Raw genomic sequence first — 14,013 nt, forward strand, 5'->3', positions numbered from 1 at the left:
ACTGTTTCAAGAAATTTAGGCAAATTTTACGATTTTCCACACAGAAAGCCATGCTAACTATCCCTAATAAATCCTTCAGAATCCCTTCTAATAATTTTTCCACTGCTGATGTAAGGCTCACCAGCCTGTACTTCGCTGGCTTATCTGAACAAATTGTCTTAAATACATCCACAACATGATCTATCCTGATGTTATACCTTTATTTAGGAAGAACAGCAGTTTTCCAGTACCTCACCTGTGGCAATTTAAGATTAAATTATCTTAACCACGGTTCCAGCAATCTCCTCCCTTGATTCTCATTATGTCTCTAGATACATCTGGTCAGCACCCAGGGGTTTATCCATCTACATGAGCTTCAGAAGCTCCAAAACCACCTCCTTTGTAGTGCTGATATTCAGAACGGGGGTCACAACCTTTTTTATACCATGGGTCAATACAAGCAAGCAGTGTTTGGGCCCCCAAGTTGGGTACGCCTGTTCAAGAATATCACTGCCCCTTCTCCTGAACTTACTCGCGATGAAAAGTATTCCTTTAAGATCTCACCTACTTCCTCTGGTTGCACATATTGATCACCACGTTGATCCTCTTGTGGGGTGGGGGAAGCTCCTCTCTCTAGCTACTCTTTTGCTTTTAATGTACTTCTCAAATCTTCTCTGCCAGGGATATCTCATGGCCCACTTTAGCCCTCTTCATTTCTTTTTAAGGTTTACTCCTAAGTTCCTTATACTTCTCAAAGGATTTGCTGGATCTCAGCTGCCTGTACATGACATAAGCCTCCTTTTTTATTTTAACATGGCCTTTAATAGCCCTTGTAACCAAGGTGCCCTAAACTGGCCAGCCTTACCCTACACTCTAATGGGATCATGCTGACTTCACCTTTTCCCGTTCCACTTTTGAAAGCCTCCCACTGACTTGACATCCCTTTGCATGCAAAAAGTCCCTCCCAACCAAACTTTTGAGAGTTTATGCCCAATACCAATGACAATAGCCTTCCCCCAGTTTTCAACTTCCACTGCTACCTTTTTCCATAACTATGATGAAAGAAATAGAATTACAGTTACTGGTCTCAAAGTGCTCATCTACTGACAAATAAACCACTTGTGTAGCCTCATTTCCTGGAGGAGATCAAGTGTAGTCCTTCTCCAGTATAACCATCTACATATTGTCTTCGAAAACTTTTCTGGACAGACTTGACAACTCTGCTCCCTTCGCACTGCAACAGCCCCATTAAGCAGCAGCAACAGGTGAGGGTATTTGGAACCCATAAGCTTGAAAGAACAATTGGACCCAATGTTAAAAGTTCAATGTAATTTTTATTATTGAAGTACATATATGTCATCACATATAACCCTGAGTTTCATTTTCCAGCATGCATGCTCAGCAAATCTATAGAATAGTAACTATAACAGGATCAATGATAGACCAAACTGAGTGCAGAAGACAACAAGCTGTGCAAATGCAAATACAAATCAAATAGCAGTAATTGAAAGCTAGATTTCCACAAAATGTATAGACATAAACTTATACACAAAATGAGATTTTGAAAATACTTCCTCTTCATTTCATGCATTCCTTAATTTTCTCCTGCAATTATGTATGTGTTCCAGGTGACTGGTTCAGTGCCTTCAGCTTGTCTTACCTGATTGATGTGTTTCAGTTTATCAATGACCTGATTTATCATTGGATCAATTGCTTTAACTTTCACCTCCGGGTTATCTGACTGGGCTTTGATCCCATTTCCAACTACTTGTCGTGTGTAACTGAAATTAAAAACAAAATTATGAATTTTAAAGTAATTATTTAATAGACATACTTTAATCAGAATTGGAAATGTGGGTTGGAAATAGATATATATTTATCAACAAGGGAAAATCTGCAGATGCTGGAAATCCGAGCAACACACACAAAATGCTGGAGGAACTCAGCAGGCCAGGCAGCATCTATGAAAAAAGTTGATGTTTCGGGCCGAAATCGCTTGGCAGAACTGGAGAAAAAAGAGCTGAGGAGTGGGGGGAGGGAAGAGAGAAATGGCAGGTGATAGGTGAAACTTGGAGGCGGAGGAATAAAGCAAAGGGATAAAGCCTCTGTCTTCCCCCCCCCCCCTTCACCGGTACTCATTCCCTTGTCCCTCTTTCATACTATCTCCTTCACCACTTATCACCTCCTTCTAATGCTCCTCCCCCCCCCTTTACTTTCTTCCATGGCCTTCTGTCTCTTTCACCAATCAACTTTCTAGCCCTTTGCTTCATCCTCCCCACTCCAAGTTTCACCTATCACCTGACCTTTTTCTCTCCCATCACCCCCCCGCCCCCACCTTTCAAATCTATTCCTCAACTTTTTTTCTCCAGTCCTGCCAAAGGGTTTTGGCCCAAAATGTTGACTGTACTTTTTTCCATAGATGCTGCCTGGCCCACTGAATTCCTTCAGCATTTTGTGTGTGTGTGTTGCTAGGAAATGCATACAGTATATTTTACGTATTCAAAATGAAGTCCTTGGACTTATATTAAACTCCTACATTACTGATATGCTCACACATACAGTATAGAACCCAGACAAGTACAGTGACATTCTATAACTTTCAATTTTGCATGCATTAGCACTTTTGAAATTCCAGGAGCTTGTTAGGTCTGTTTTAGCTTTACTTAAAGTGGCCCTGCCTGAGATGGTCCATCTCATTTAGACTATTATAATGAACCCAACTCAGGTAGCTCCAGCTTATATATTGTGATTTTACCCTAGCTGAGATCTCCAATCTGTCGAATGACCTGTCAAATTTCATTCCATGATCTGTTGATTTCATCCTTTGGTGCAGATATAAATTTTTATCCAACCTAACTTAAAGTTTTGCTTGTCCAATGCCAACAAGAGATCAACTGTTCACTTAATTCTCTAATCCATTCCCAAATTCTTCTGATGGATGATCTCTAACATTCCTTCCAATCCTGAACTTCTTTTGAGCAACTCATTCATCCAGTCTCAATCCCTTTGTAAGGATGATTGTCTGGCTTTCCTTTAGATTAGAAACTCCTTCTATAACTCCCTGATCTTTCACATATCCAGCATTACACTGATTAATGGCTACCAAATCCCCCTACCTTCTGATCCATAAATCGCTCTATTAACCATCCAACCCATTTCCAATACAAGATCTATTGGAATTTCTATCTGAGAACCAAGGTCTGAGCTCTGTCATCAACATTTTTCGAGGATATAACCAGGAAGTTAGACAAAGGAGAACCAGTGGATGTAGTGTACCTCGATTTTCAGAAGGCATTTGATAAGGTCCCACATAGGAGATTGGTGGGTAAAATCAAAGCTCATGGCATTAGGGGGAAGACATTGACATGGATAGAAAACTGGTTGGCAGATAGAAAGCTAAGGGTAGCGGTGAATGGGTGTTTCTCGGAATGGCAGGTGGTGACTAGTGGGATGCCACAGGGCTCGGTATTGGGACCACAGCTGTTTACGATTTACGTCAATGATTTAGATGAAGGCATTGAGAATAACATCAGCAAGTTTGCTGATGATACTAAGCTGGGTGGCAGTGTGACATGTGATGAGGATGTTAGGAGAATTCAGGGTGACTTGGATAGGCTGAGTGAGTGGGCAGATACTTGGCAGATGACGTTTAATGTGAGTAAGTGTGAGGTTATCCACTTTGGGATTAACAACAGGAAGGCAGATTATTATCTGAAAGGTGTAGAGTTAGGTAAGGGAGAAATACAAAGAGATCTAGGAGTCCTTGGTCATCAGTCACTGAAGGTGAATGAGCAAGTGCAGCAGGCAGTGAAGAAGGCTAATGGAATGTTGGCCTTTATTACAAAGGGAATTGAGTACAAGAGCAAGGAAATCATTTTGCATTTGTACAGGGCCCCGGTCAGACCACCCCTAGAGTATTGTGTACAGTTTTGGTCTCCAGGGTTAAGGAAGGACATCCTGGCTATAGAGGAAGTGCAGCGTAGATTCACGAGGTTAATCCCTGGGATGTCCGGACTGTCTTATGTAGAGAGGTTAGAGAGACTGGGCTTGTACACGCTGGAATTGAGGAGATTGAGAGGGGATCTGATTGCAACATATAAGATTATTAAGGGATTGGACAAGATAGAGGCAGGAAATATGTTCCAGATGCTGGGAGAGTCCAGTACCAGAGGGCATGGTTTGAGAATAAAGGGTAGGTCATTTAGGCCAGAGTTAAGGAAAAACTTCTTCTCCCAGAGAGTTGTGGGGGTCTGGAATGCACTGCCTCGGAAGGCAGTGGAGGCCAATTCTCTGGATGCTTTCAAGAAAGAGCTAGATAGGTATCTTATGGATAGGGGAATCAAGGGATATGGGGACAAGGCAGGAACCTGGTATTGATAGTAGATGATCAGCCATGATCTCAGAATGGTGGTGCGGCTCAAAGGGCCAAATGGTCTACTTCTGCACCTATTGTCTATCTTCTATTCACTGATTTCAGAGTCATTCTACCTCTTTCTTGTTACAGCCCCCTTACAAGTCTATTGGGTGCCGCAGACCATTCTAAACTGATTACTTTTGAACAATTTGAAGGAAAGGTGATTGAAAATGTAGTACTGTGCCTTTTATCCAACCGAACTTTGAAGAAGCAAGCCATTAAGCAATAATGACATAAAAATAGAAGGTGCCGGAAAAGCACAGCAGGTCAGGCAAAATCAATGGAAGAGAAACATTTCAGATTGAAGACCCATTATCAAAACAGGGGAACTGTAAGTTTAATTCTTTAACTCTGTGTGATAACATGCAGTGAATGACACTGGATTTATGATATCTTGCACAAAAGGATGCCTGTAGTCAATAATTCTGTGCTCTGTGTTCACTGTGCCTAGTGATTCAACATATGGAAACAACTTTTATTGTTTTCTACTTGCCATCAGGCACCTGCCTTGACAAGGTGAACATTTTGCCGTAAAGATCTACCAGATACATAATGATGGTTACCACAGTGCTCTGGTGGTGTCCAGGGCCTGGACACCATACTGGTTTTCAAAGAAGCACATTATGTTTTAATGCTTAGAAAGGTGAGCTAATAGAACATGCATTTTCTCAGCTAAGCCATTCTGCTGTAAGCTCAACAACTTCAAAGCAACGCAATTCAAGCAACTGAAGAGACTGACCTATGATAGATTTTAGTTCAGACTGAAATGATTAATCCCTATTCTTTGAAGGAATAATGGACTTGTCATCTGTCCTCAATTCTTGGTCTTTGCAACAACTATAATTCATCACATCAGCCTAATGAAAGGAAAAAGCTGAGAAGGAAATAATTTTCTTCATATTGTGATAAGGGGCCAAAGTATATTTCAGATTAAGGAACAGAAAATAATTAGAAAACAAATTAAACTCCTTAACAAGAATATAATTGTCTTTTCAGCACAAGCAAAGATGTCTTCCTGTGTTCCTCAAATGTGTCCAAGGATAAGGACCAGAGTAATTGGGTTATTATATTGCTGAACCATGGAATAATATATTATCAATATGAACAGAAGCAAAGTTCACTTTTTTTTAAAGAGGAAGGTTATTGAAGTTTCTAGTTCTGAATTGAATCTTTGGTTTTCATTTGATGTGAAATTATACATCTAACATAAAGAAAAGACACAAGTCACTGCATATTATTAGGGATTATTTAGGTATCTCTTCATATTCATTACAGTAAATGATCCCTCACCACTCACAATCAGACAAAACTTCATAGAATTCATAGACCACTGAATAACATCTATTATTCCTCATTTAGCTCATTTAGCCTGTGTCACTGATATGCTCATGTGATTAAATGGTCAAAATCTTTTTCTTTCTTGTTCCACTGGTTCCTTAGGATCATTATAGCTGGGGGTGTTAGTGGGGATAAGTTCTCATTACTTATTAAATGCTCCCTATGTTGTGTGTCTCAAATAGCCTCTAACAACCAAGTCCAACTCCTGTTCTTCATGTGTGGATAATAAGCCCTGCAGAACCGTTTCTACAACAGGAAAAGGGGCAAAGGTGGGTTACTGGCACCTTAAGTCTAGTTGTTCTGGGCAGATGGGGCTTGTCAGCCATTGTTGGCAGCCCATCAAACAGAGGGAAAACTGACCTCAAACCTCTGCTGCCCTGTAGCTGTGAACAGTTATGAAGGCGGCTTTGGGAGTAAACCTTGAGGACAAATCTGGAGCTGGAGTTCCTAAGATAGTTTTACGCTGACTGGCAACTCCAACGACATCGCTAGTGCCAAATTGTATCAGTCTCTGCCGTTCTTTTAGATTCATCACCTGCATGGAGGGAGCGAGCCTGCTACATGAGCAACAGCTTGATCTCAATATTGTACTATGCTGGGTTGTGTATCACATGGACAGCTGGGATGTAATGTCTGTGGTCAACCCTGACCAACGAAGGGCCTCTCTTCTTCCACATGACCTTTAATTATTCCCTTTATGAAGCAATTACATTTAGACAATACAACAACAATGGGAGGTGTGAAGAATTACACATTCAAAGCTTCTATATTTGAAAACTAGAACTAAAATAATGCTGGCCAATGGACTCCCGCAGGTTTCACTCAGGACCAAATGGAAGTGATACATATTGGGAATCCTAAACCTTTTGCAGGAATATTTGCAGAGGCTGTGTGTTATTTGCAAAGCCAATGTTAAAATGTGATCTGCCCCCATGGTTTGTTTGAGTTGGGATACTTATGCTTTCAAGTTGGCTGACAGGAATTTGAAGTTATTACTTGACACCTTGATTTGCTGATAGGAAGCAAATTCTGCTATCAGTAGTAGCTGCCCAGGATAACTTTACAGCAGTTTAGGTAGAAATATACCCTCTTGTGTCAACCAGCTGCTCAAACCTTAACGCAAAATTGCAACCCTTAACTTTAGATGCCACAAACTTCCGGTTAAGATGGCACTTCCGAACGTGTGTGACAGCTCACAGGAAGTTAAAAGAGCATGAAATTTGGCTATAAGAACACCCTTTCTGAGGTAAACTGTGAGGGGGCAAGCAATGGTGATGGAAGTTTGGGGGATGAGCCAAGATGGTGATTTGCAGAATGGATGCAGATGAAAGAATAAGTCAGCCATTCAGAGAGGAGAAGTCGGGGCAGTGGAGTTCTGATGTCCACACAACTAGCCCGGGTGTGAGGTGGTTCGCTCTAGGCACTGAGAAGAGACGTCTGGGCAGAGGAGTTCCGATGCCCATTCAAATGGCCCAGGTATGAGTTTGGATCACTCTGGGCACCGAGCTGATTTGAAGAGCTTGAGAGCGGTTTCAAGCTGGTGTCAAAATCTGGACGTGGAGCTAGTCGATGAGTGACATGGTCTAGGCCCCAATCCCTTCGCAGTACCCAGGTCCTTGAGCAAGGTAATACCTGCTGTTTAGATCAAAATCAGGTTTATTATCACCGGCATCTGTCATGAAATTTGATATATAGCAGCAACAGTTCAATGCAATACATAATACAAAGGAGAAAATAAAATAATAATAATAAATAAATCAATTACAGTATACATATTTGAATAAATATCGTGCAAAAACAGAATATATATTTAAAAAGTGAGGTAGTGTTCAAGGATTCAATGTCCATTTAGGAATCGGATGACAGAGGGGAAGAAGCTGTTCCTGAATCGCTGAGTGTTTGCCTTCAGGCTTCTGTACCTCCTGCCTGATGGTAACAGTGAGAAAAGGACATGCCCTGGGAGCTGGAGGTCCTTAATAATGGATGCTGCCTTTCTGAGACACTGCTGCCTGACGGTGTCCTGGGTACTTTGTAGGATAGAACCCAAGATGCAGCTGACTAGATTTACAACCTTCTGCAGTTTCTTTCGGTCCTGTGCAGTATCCCCCCCGCCCCACCCCAATACCAGATGGTGATGCAGCCTGTCAGAATGCTCTCCATGGCACATCTATAGGAGTTGTTGAGTTTATTTGTTGACATACCAAATCTCTTCAAGCTCCTAATTTTATAACTGCATCGATATGTTGGGACCAGGTTAGGTCCTCATGCGAATCGCAAGCGAAAGCTGGTTTCGTTCGCTCCATACAATGCTCACTCCTTTCTCCAGGGCATTCTCAGCGTTCCATTTTTCAGTCAATTTAAATGCCAGCCCAGATAGACGGGAAAAACAAGGCATTAGGATTGGGGATAAGAGCCGATTTTGCTCACTCTCTGTGATGGTCGCTCCTCTCTCCATGGCACTGAGGCTATGAAGACTGCCCAGGCTGCTCTGCCCCGTGCCTGCTAATATGATGAACTGATAGGCAAGGCTTTGGTCTACTCCAGGTTCAAATCTGAGGACTCAGCTTGGTTTGGAATGTTGTTTGCCTCAAGCATTTGCATGATTCATGTTTTTTCCCCTTTCTCTTGCACATCAGATGTTGGCCTTCTATTTTTTTTTCTTTAATTAGGTTCTTATTGGGTTCTTTTGGATTTCTTGCTTTGTAGCTACCTGTAAGCAAATAAATCTCAAGGTTGTATAATTCATACATTCTATGATAATAAGTGCACTTCAAATTTAATGTTAAGGATTGCAACTTGACTGCCACAATAATGCTAATCTCTGTGCCTTATTTCATATTGATAGAATTTATGAGGGCACTGCGGTTGATGTCTGGACATGGATTTTCAATATCCAAAGGTTATAAGACTTATCAGCAAAGTTGAAACAGATTGACATAATAACATGGATACAAAATTGGCTAGCAACAGAAAACAGAGGCATGGTTATTTTTCAGACCTGAAGGAAAGGGAATAGTGACACTCTCCAGCATTTACTGTTCAGGCTTTGACAATTTTGATCAATGTTAATGACCTAGATTTTCTGGTCCAAAGCCTCACTTACTAAATTTGTAAAAAATTCAAAACGTGGTAGCAACGTGAGCTACAAAGAAGATAGCAATACATTTCAGCAGGGTATAGAAGGGTGAAGAGAATGGAAAAATGCAAGGTGATGATGCAGTGTGGAAGGAAGAACGAGGAGAGCCAAACACAATATTGTTCTGAAAGGGGTGCAGATGCAGAGAGATCTGGAGTATCATTGGAAGTGTCATCATAGTTTGAGAAAGTAGTTAATAAGGTAAGCATAATTCTGGAGTTTATCAAGAGAGATGCAAATTATAAAGCAAGACATTGATAAACCATTTTTCTAGCCTCACCTATAGTAAAGTATTGAGTGGGATGCGTGCATTCATCTGTAGACTGCTGAGGGTTTGTTCTTGCCAACAATCATCCATGCACCATCAATCTGCAGGACATCTCTCTTAAGGAGATGTCCTATATTATCTGTATATATTTTTTGTGAGATTATGTGTTTACTGCCATCTTATGTGTACTATATGTGCCTTGTACTGTGCATGACTGTTGTAATTGTGTTTGCATCTTGGCTCCTCTTTCATTTGGCTGTATTCACAGGTATTCATGGATGGTTGAATGACAATTAAACTTGAACTTGAAACAAACTTTGGTTACTCATTGTAGGAAAGTGGGTTTTTTTTGGTTTTAATTCTGTTCTGTCTTGGAGAAGTTGTGGACAGCTTGTGTTTCTTTTGTGAATGCTTCTTATCTAATGCTACACTTGTCACTGTGATACTGCCTCAAGTAAATGCACGTGCACATAACCATAAACTTGTCTTGCACTTTGAGAAGAACTTGTTTATATAGCGTGTGGCTGGAATATGGAATGCACTGATATAGCAGAGACAGGTGATATTCAACAGGAAATTAGATAAATACTGCGTGTTGTGAGAAAAGTTTACAAAACTGTAGAGAAGGATATAGGGGTGCAACCAGTATATTGCTCTGGTAGTGATCTGGCTTAGCAACAATGGCTTTCTTTTATGTTGTATCCATCCTATCATATTATAAGTAAATAAGAAAGTGATACACAAAGATTAGCTTTCTTTTCCAAAACTACTGCAGTTTATTCACACAGAAGTACGGGAAGTACAAACACCAAGTATTTACAAGACAGCGAGTAAGTTCAAATTAAAATATGATTATTACTGTCTATAAAAGTCAATTCCTTGGGGCCCATGGTTCCCAGAAATCCTCCACTGCACCCATTGTGACCACATGCCTCCTCTCCAAGGACACTCAGACGTGAACATATCTCCGGAAAAGGGGCAGTTGAAAAGTTGAACAATTCAACAGAGGTTGGCTATGGAACGTAGATATCTTTGATGGAAATTATTATTGTTCTTTGCAGGTTTATGAGGACATAATATTGTGTTTGATTTTCTTCCACGGGAGAAGATGTTGCATTATGTGTGCATCATAAAAAACTTCAATTCCCTACGGACAATACGTGTGGGTTCACCCTGAACCAAAAGCTATGATGGTGACCTGATTGCATGCACACAGGGTTGAGCAGCAGTTTAGTAATAAAATGCTCCCACGTAAACCCATGTCAAGTTTGTGCTTAAGAACAAATATAACATGGCAGAGCCCTTAACTACCCACTGCTTGGATCCATGGATAGCCATCTTGGCCAGGCCCAGGAGCAAGCCCATCAGTATGTCCTCCAAGTAACCCACCCCCTTCCATACTGTGTGCCCATATATCAGGAGCGAAGATTAGCTTATCAAAGCATTGAAACTAAGAGTGAACTGAATCATCTTTGCATCAAAGAACTACACAATCTAAGGATAATGCTGGGGGTTTGTCACAATCATGGATTCAGCAGCACAGCAGATACGGCAATTGTGCTCATGAACTTGCATGTGTCAGCTAATTATTATTCATTGTGATGGTATTTAACTCCAGTCTTTTTGTCGTAGTGTTTGTTCAAGTCTCAACAAAACACAGCAATGCTTCGCTGCCTGTTCGCATTCGGCCTTGCAAGAGAAATTGGACTGTCGAGTCAACGGACTCTGAAAACTGGGGTTATTCATTTTATATTTAGTTATTCCTTTCAGCCGCAGTGTCTGCTTCATTTTCCGTTTGAGAGTTTTAGTTAACGGCCCTGTTTGGCCTAGCGTTTATTGTTTTCTTTTCCTTCTAACTCTGCTTGCATTAAAGTCTGTGAACTAACGACTCACTTCTGTGAACTTGCTCTGCACTTGGGCCATATCCGAATGCAGTGACAGGGCTGCCCACAAATGTTGCCACATTCCAGCATCACATGCCCACAACTCACTAACCTTAACCGTACATCTTGGAATGCAAGAGGAAACCCATGTGATCACAGAGAGAATGTACAATATCCTTACAGACAGCGACGGGTAGTGACCCAGGATCAGTGATTGCTGGTGTTGTGCTAACAGCTACACAGACCTGCATGCTGCCCTATTACCATTTCAGAAGACCTGAAAACCTGGATGAGGAAGTGGTGAGATGGGTTAGTAAATTTGCTGATAACACAAAGGTTGGGGGTGTTGTGGATAGTGTGGAGGGCTATCAGAGGTTACAGCGGGACATTGATAAGATGCAAATAGGTATGATGGCAGAATATAGTATTAATGGTAAGTCTCTTTACAGTGCGGAGGATCAGAGGGATCTTGGGGTCCGAGTCTATAGGACACTCAAAGCTGCTGTGCAGGATGACTCTATGGTTAAGAAGGCATAAGGTGCATTAGCCTTCATCAATTGTGGGATTGAGTTTAGGAGCTGAGAGGCAATGTTGCAGCTATATGGTCAGACCCCACTTGGGAGTACTGTGCTCAGTTCTGCTCACCTCACTACAGGAAGGATGTGGAAACCATAGAAAGGTTGCAGAGGAGATTTACAAGGATGTTTCCTGGATTGGGGAGAGCATGCCTTATGAGAATGGGTTGAGTGAACTCAGCCTTTTCTCCTTGGAGTGAAGGAGGATGAGAGGTGACCTGATAGAGGTGTATAAAATGTTGAGAGGCATTGATCATGTGGCTAGTCAGAGGCTTTTTCCCAGGGCTAAAAAGGCTAGCTCAAGAAGGCACAGTTTTAGGGTACTTGGAAGTAGGTACAGAGGAGATGTCAGGGGTAAGTATTTTATGCAGAGAGTGGTGAGTGCAAGGAACGGGCTGCCAGGAACAGTGGTGCAGGTGGATACAATAGGGTCTTTTAAAAGACTCCTCACAGGTACATGGAACTTAGAAAAATAGAGGGCTATGGGTAACCCTATGTAATTTCTAAGGTAAGGACATGTTCGGCACAGTTTTGTGGGCCAAAGAGCCTGTATTGTGCTGCAGGTTTTCTATGTTTTTAGAAATTACCAACTCTCAACTTACTCAAACAGTTCTGCTCCAGCACTTGAGGCTCATTTTATATCTGAAGTTCATATGTGTGCTGAATAATGCAGCAGTAACATTAATCATGCATTACACATTGACTAGTGGCACTGGAATGCTTCCAGTAGCCTCCAAGCAAGGGAGACACAAGAGACAACTGAAATCTGGGGTAACAGTTTCTCCAGCAGACTGCTTGTTGCCTCAAGGCAAAGGTGCGACATTCACTTAGTGGGTCATGATAAACTTTCCCATCATGGGCTATGCAGATACTCAGATTGTGCCTGCAGATTGACTTTTTTTTAATTCAGCTCAACAAAATCTTTCAATACACAACCGAGTTTCCAGTTTATTGCTAAAAATACCGTCATCCCAAATGAAACATTACAATTTTCAACATTGTATGAAAATGGATGAAAATTCAACAACTGCTGATCTCATTCATGACTTTTAATCCTGCAAACAGAGCAGTAGAGTGTTTGTACGGCTGATATGATCATAGAAAGGAGGTCAAAGGGCGCATTTCTTCTGAAGCATTGAGCATCAGCTCTGTTTTGAGCCAAAATCTGCAGTCAAGTGTATGACAAAGAACCCGGGAGAGATGCCTGAGACAGATTGAAAAGTGAATAACAAAACTGGAAATGCTATCACTAGGTATTCAAAACAGAAAACAACAGAAATAGTCAGCAGATCAGAGACTATCTGAAAGATGTGGGCAAATCTGACATGAAAATTAAAATTAGGCTGAAATGAAGGAGAAACTCACTGACATGGCTTACCCAAGTGGGCAGAGATGAAGAAAATCAATCCCCGTGGTTGATAACTTGGATATAAGATTCAGAGGGAATAGAGACAAAACAGTAAAAATGGGCAGGCATACACGGGTGAAATTAATTGCAGAACAACGTGCGTGATATAACTTAATGCGAGAAATGAAGAGAAGCAATATAAGGTCCCTCACTTAATTTGAAGCTTTGGAAGACTAAAAACACCCAAGCCTCCAATGTACCAACTTTAAAGGCGAAATACATTAACAGTTTTGTGTATAAATATTGTACAAAACCTAAAACCTTAAGCTAAGTCAATATAATATATTCTATGAACCATAATAATCATGTCAATGTCTGCATTTCAACAACAATCTGCTGGAGGATCTCAATGGGATTGCATGTTGCTCCAAGTTTCAGAATCTACAATCTCTTGTGTCTCAGTTATGGAAATGATTCAGGCTAATCACAGCAATTTACTGCAGCCCTTTGTGTCCTTCATCTTTGATTGAAACTTGCAAGGCAAGGAATATTAAAGGTCGGCATTCCAGTACACCTTTAAGTTCTCTTTTAATATCCATAGAATCAGCTTCCCACATCCATACCTTTACCTGCAGTTTACAAACTTTATTCTCCTTTCCCTCTGTATTAAATAGCATATTCAATTTCAAAATATTATGAATGGTCATCGTACTGAGAGTCTGAGATAGATGATGTTAGTCTCCTTAGAGCAGAAAAATGAAGAGGATATTAAATATAAATCATGAAGTATTTAGAGACAGTAAATAACAGAATGGTATTTGACAATCAGAAGGATCTGGTGCAAGAGAAAAATTGCAGAGGAACAGAACTGCAAAAGACTTAGGTATATGTATGTACAGCACATAGCTAGAATGACTAGGACTTTTGCACAGTACCATAGTAATTTTATATATTACATTCGACTGCTGCCTCAAATATATGCAAATTCAATGGCATATGAGAGTGATGATAAACCTGGTGTTGATAATGCTCCTCTATTGTGGAGTGAGAGTGGGAAGGAAACAGGGACAGG

At 40.9% G+C, this 14,013-nt stretch overlaps 1 protein-coding gene across 9 annotated transcripts in view; it reads right to left on the bottom strand.

Annotated features, from left to right (window-relative positions):
- Nucleotides 1-14,013, bottom strand: part of LOC132394341 (glypican-5-like) — an 855,183-nt gene that overhangs the window by 559,424 nt on the left and 281,746 nt on the right. For all 9 annotated transcript variants that reach the window (XM_059970368.1, XM_059970369.1, XM_059970371.1 and 6 more), the window contains one exon: nt 1,640-1,760. In XM_059970368.1, the coding sequence (XP_059826351.1) occupies nt 1,640-1,760 (121 nt within the window). The remainder of the gene's footprint in view (nt 1-1,639; nt 1,761-14,013) is intronic.

This window comes from Hypanus sabinus, chromosome 5 (assembly GCF_030144855.1).
Source record: "Hypanus sabinus isolate sHypSab1 chromosome 5, sHypSab1.hap1, whole genome shotgun sequence".
Classification (NCBI taxonomy): domain Eukaryota; kingdom Metazoa; phylum Chordata; class Chondrichthyes; order Myliobatiformes; family Dasyatidae; genus Hypanus; species Hypanus sabinus.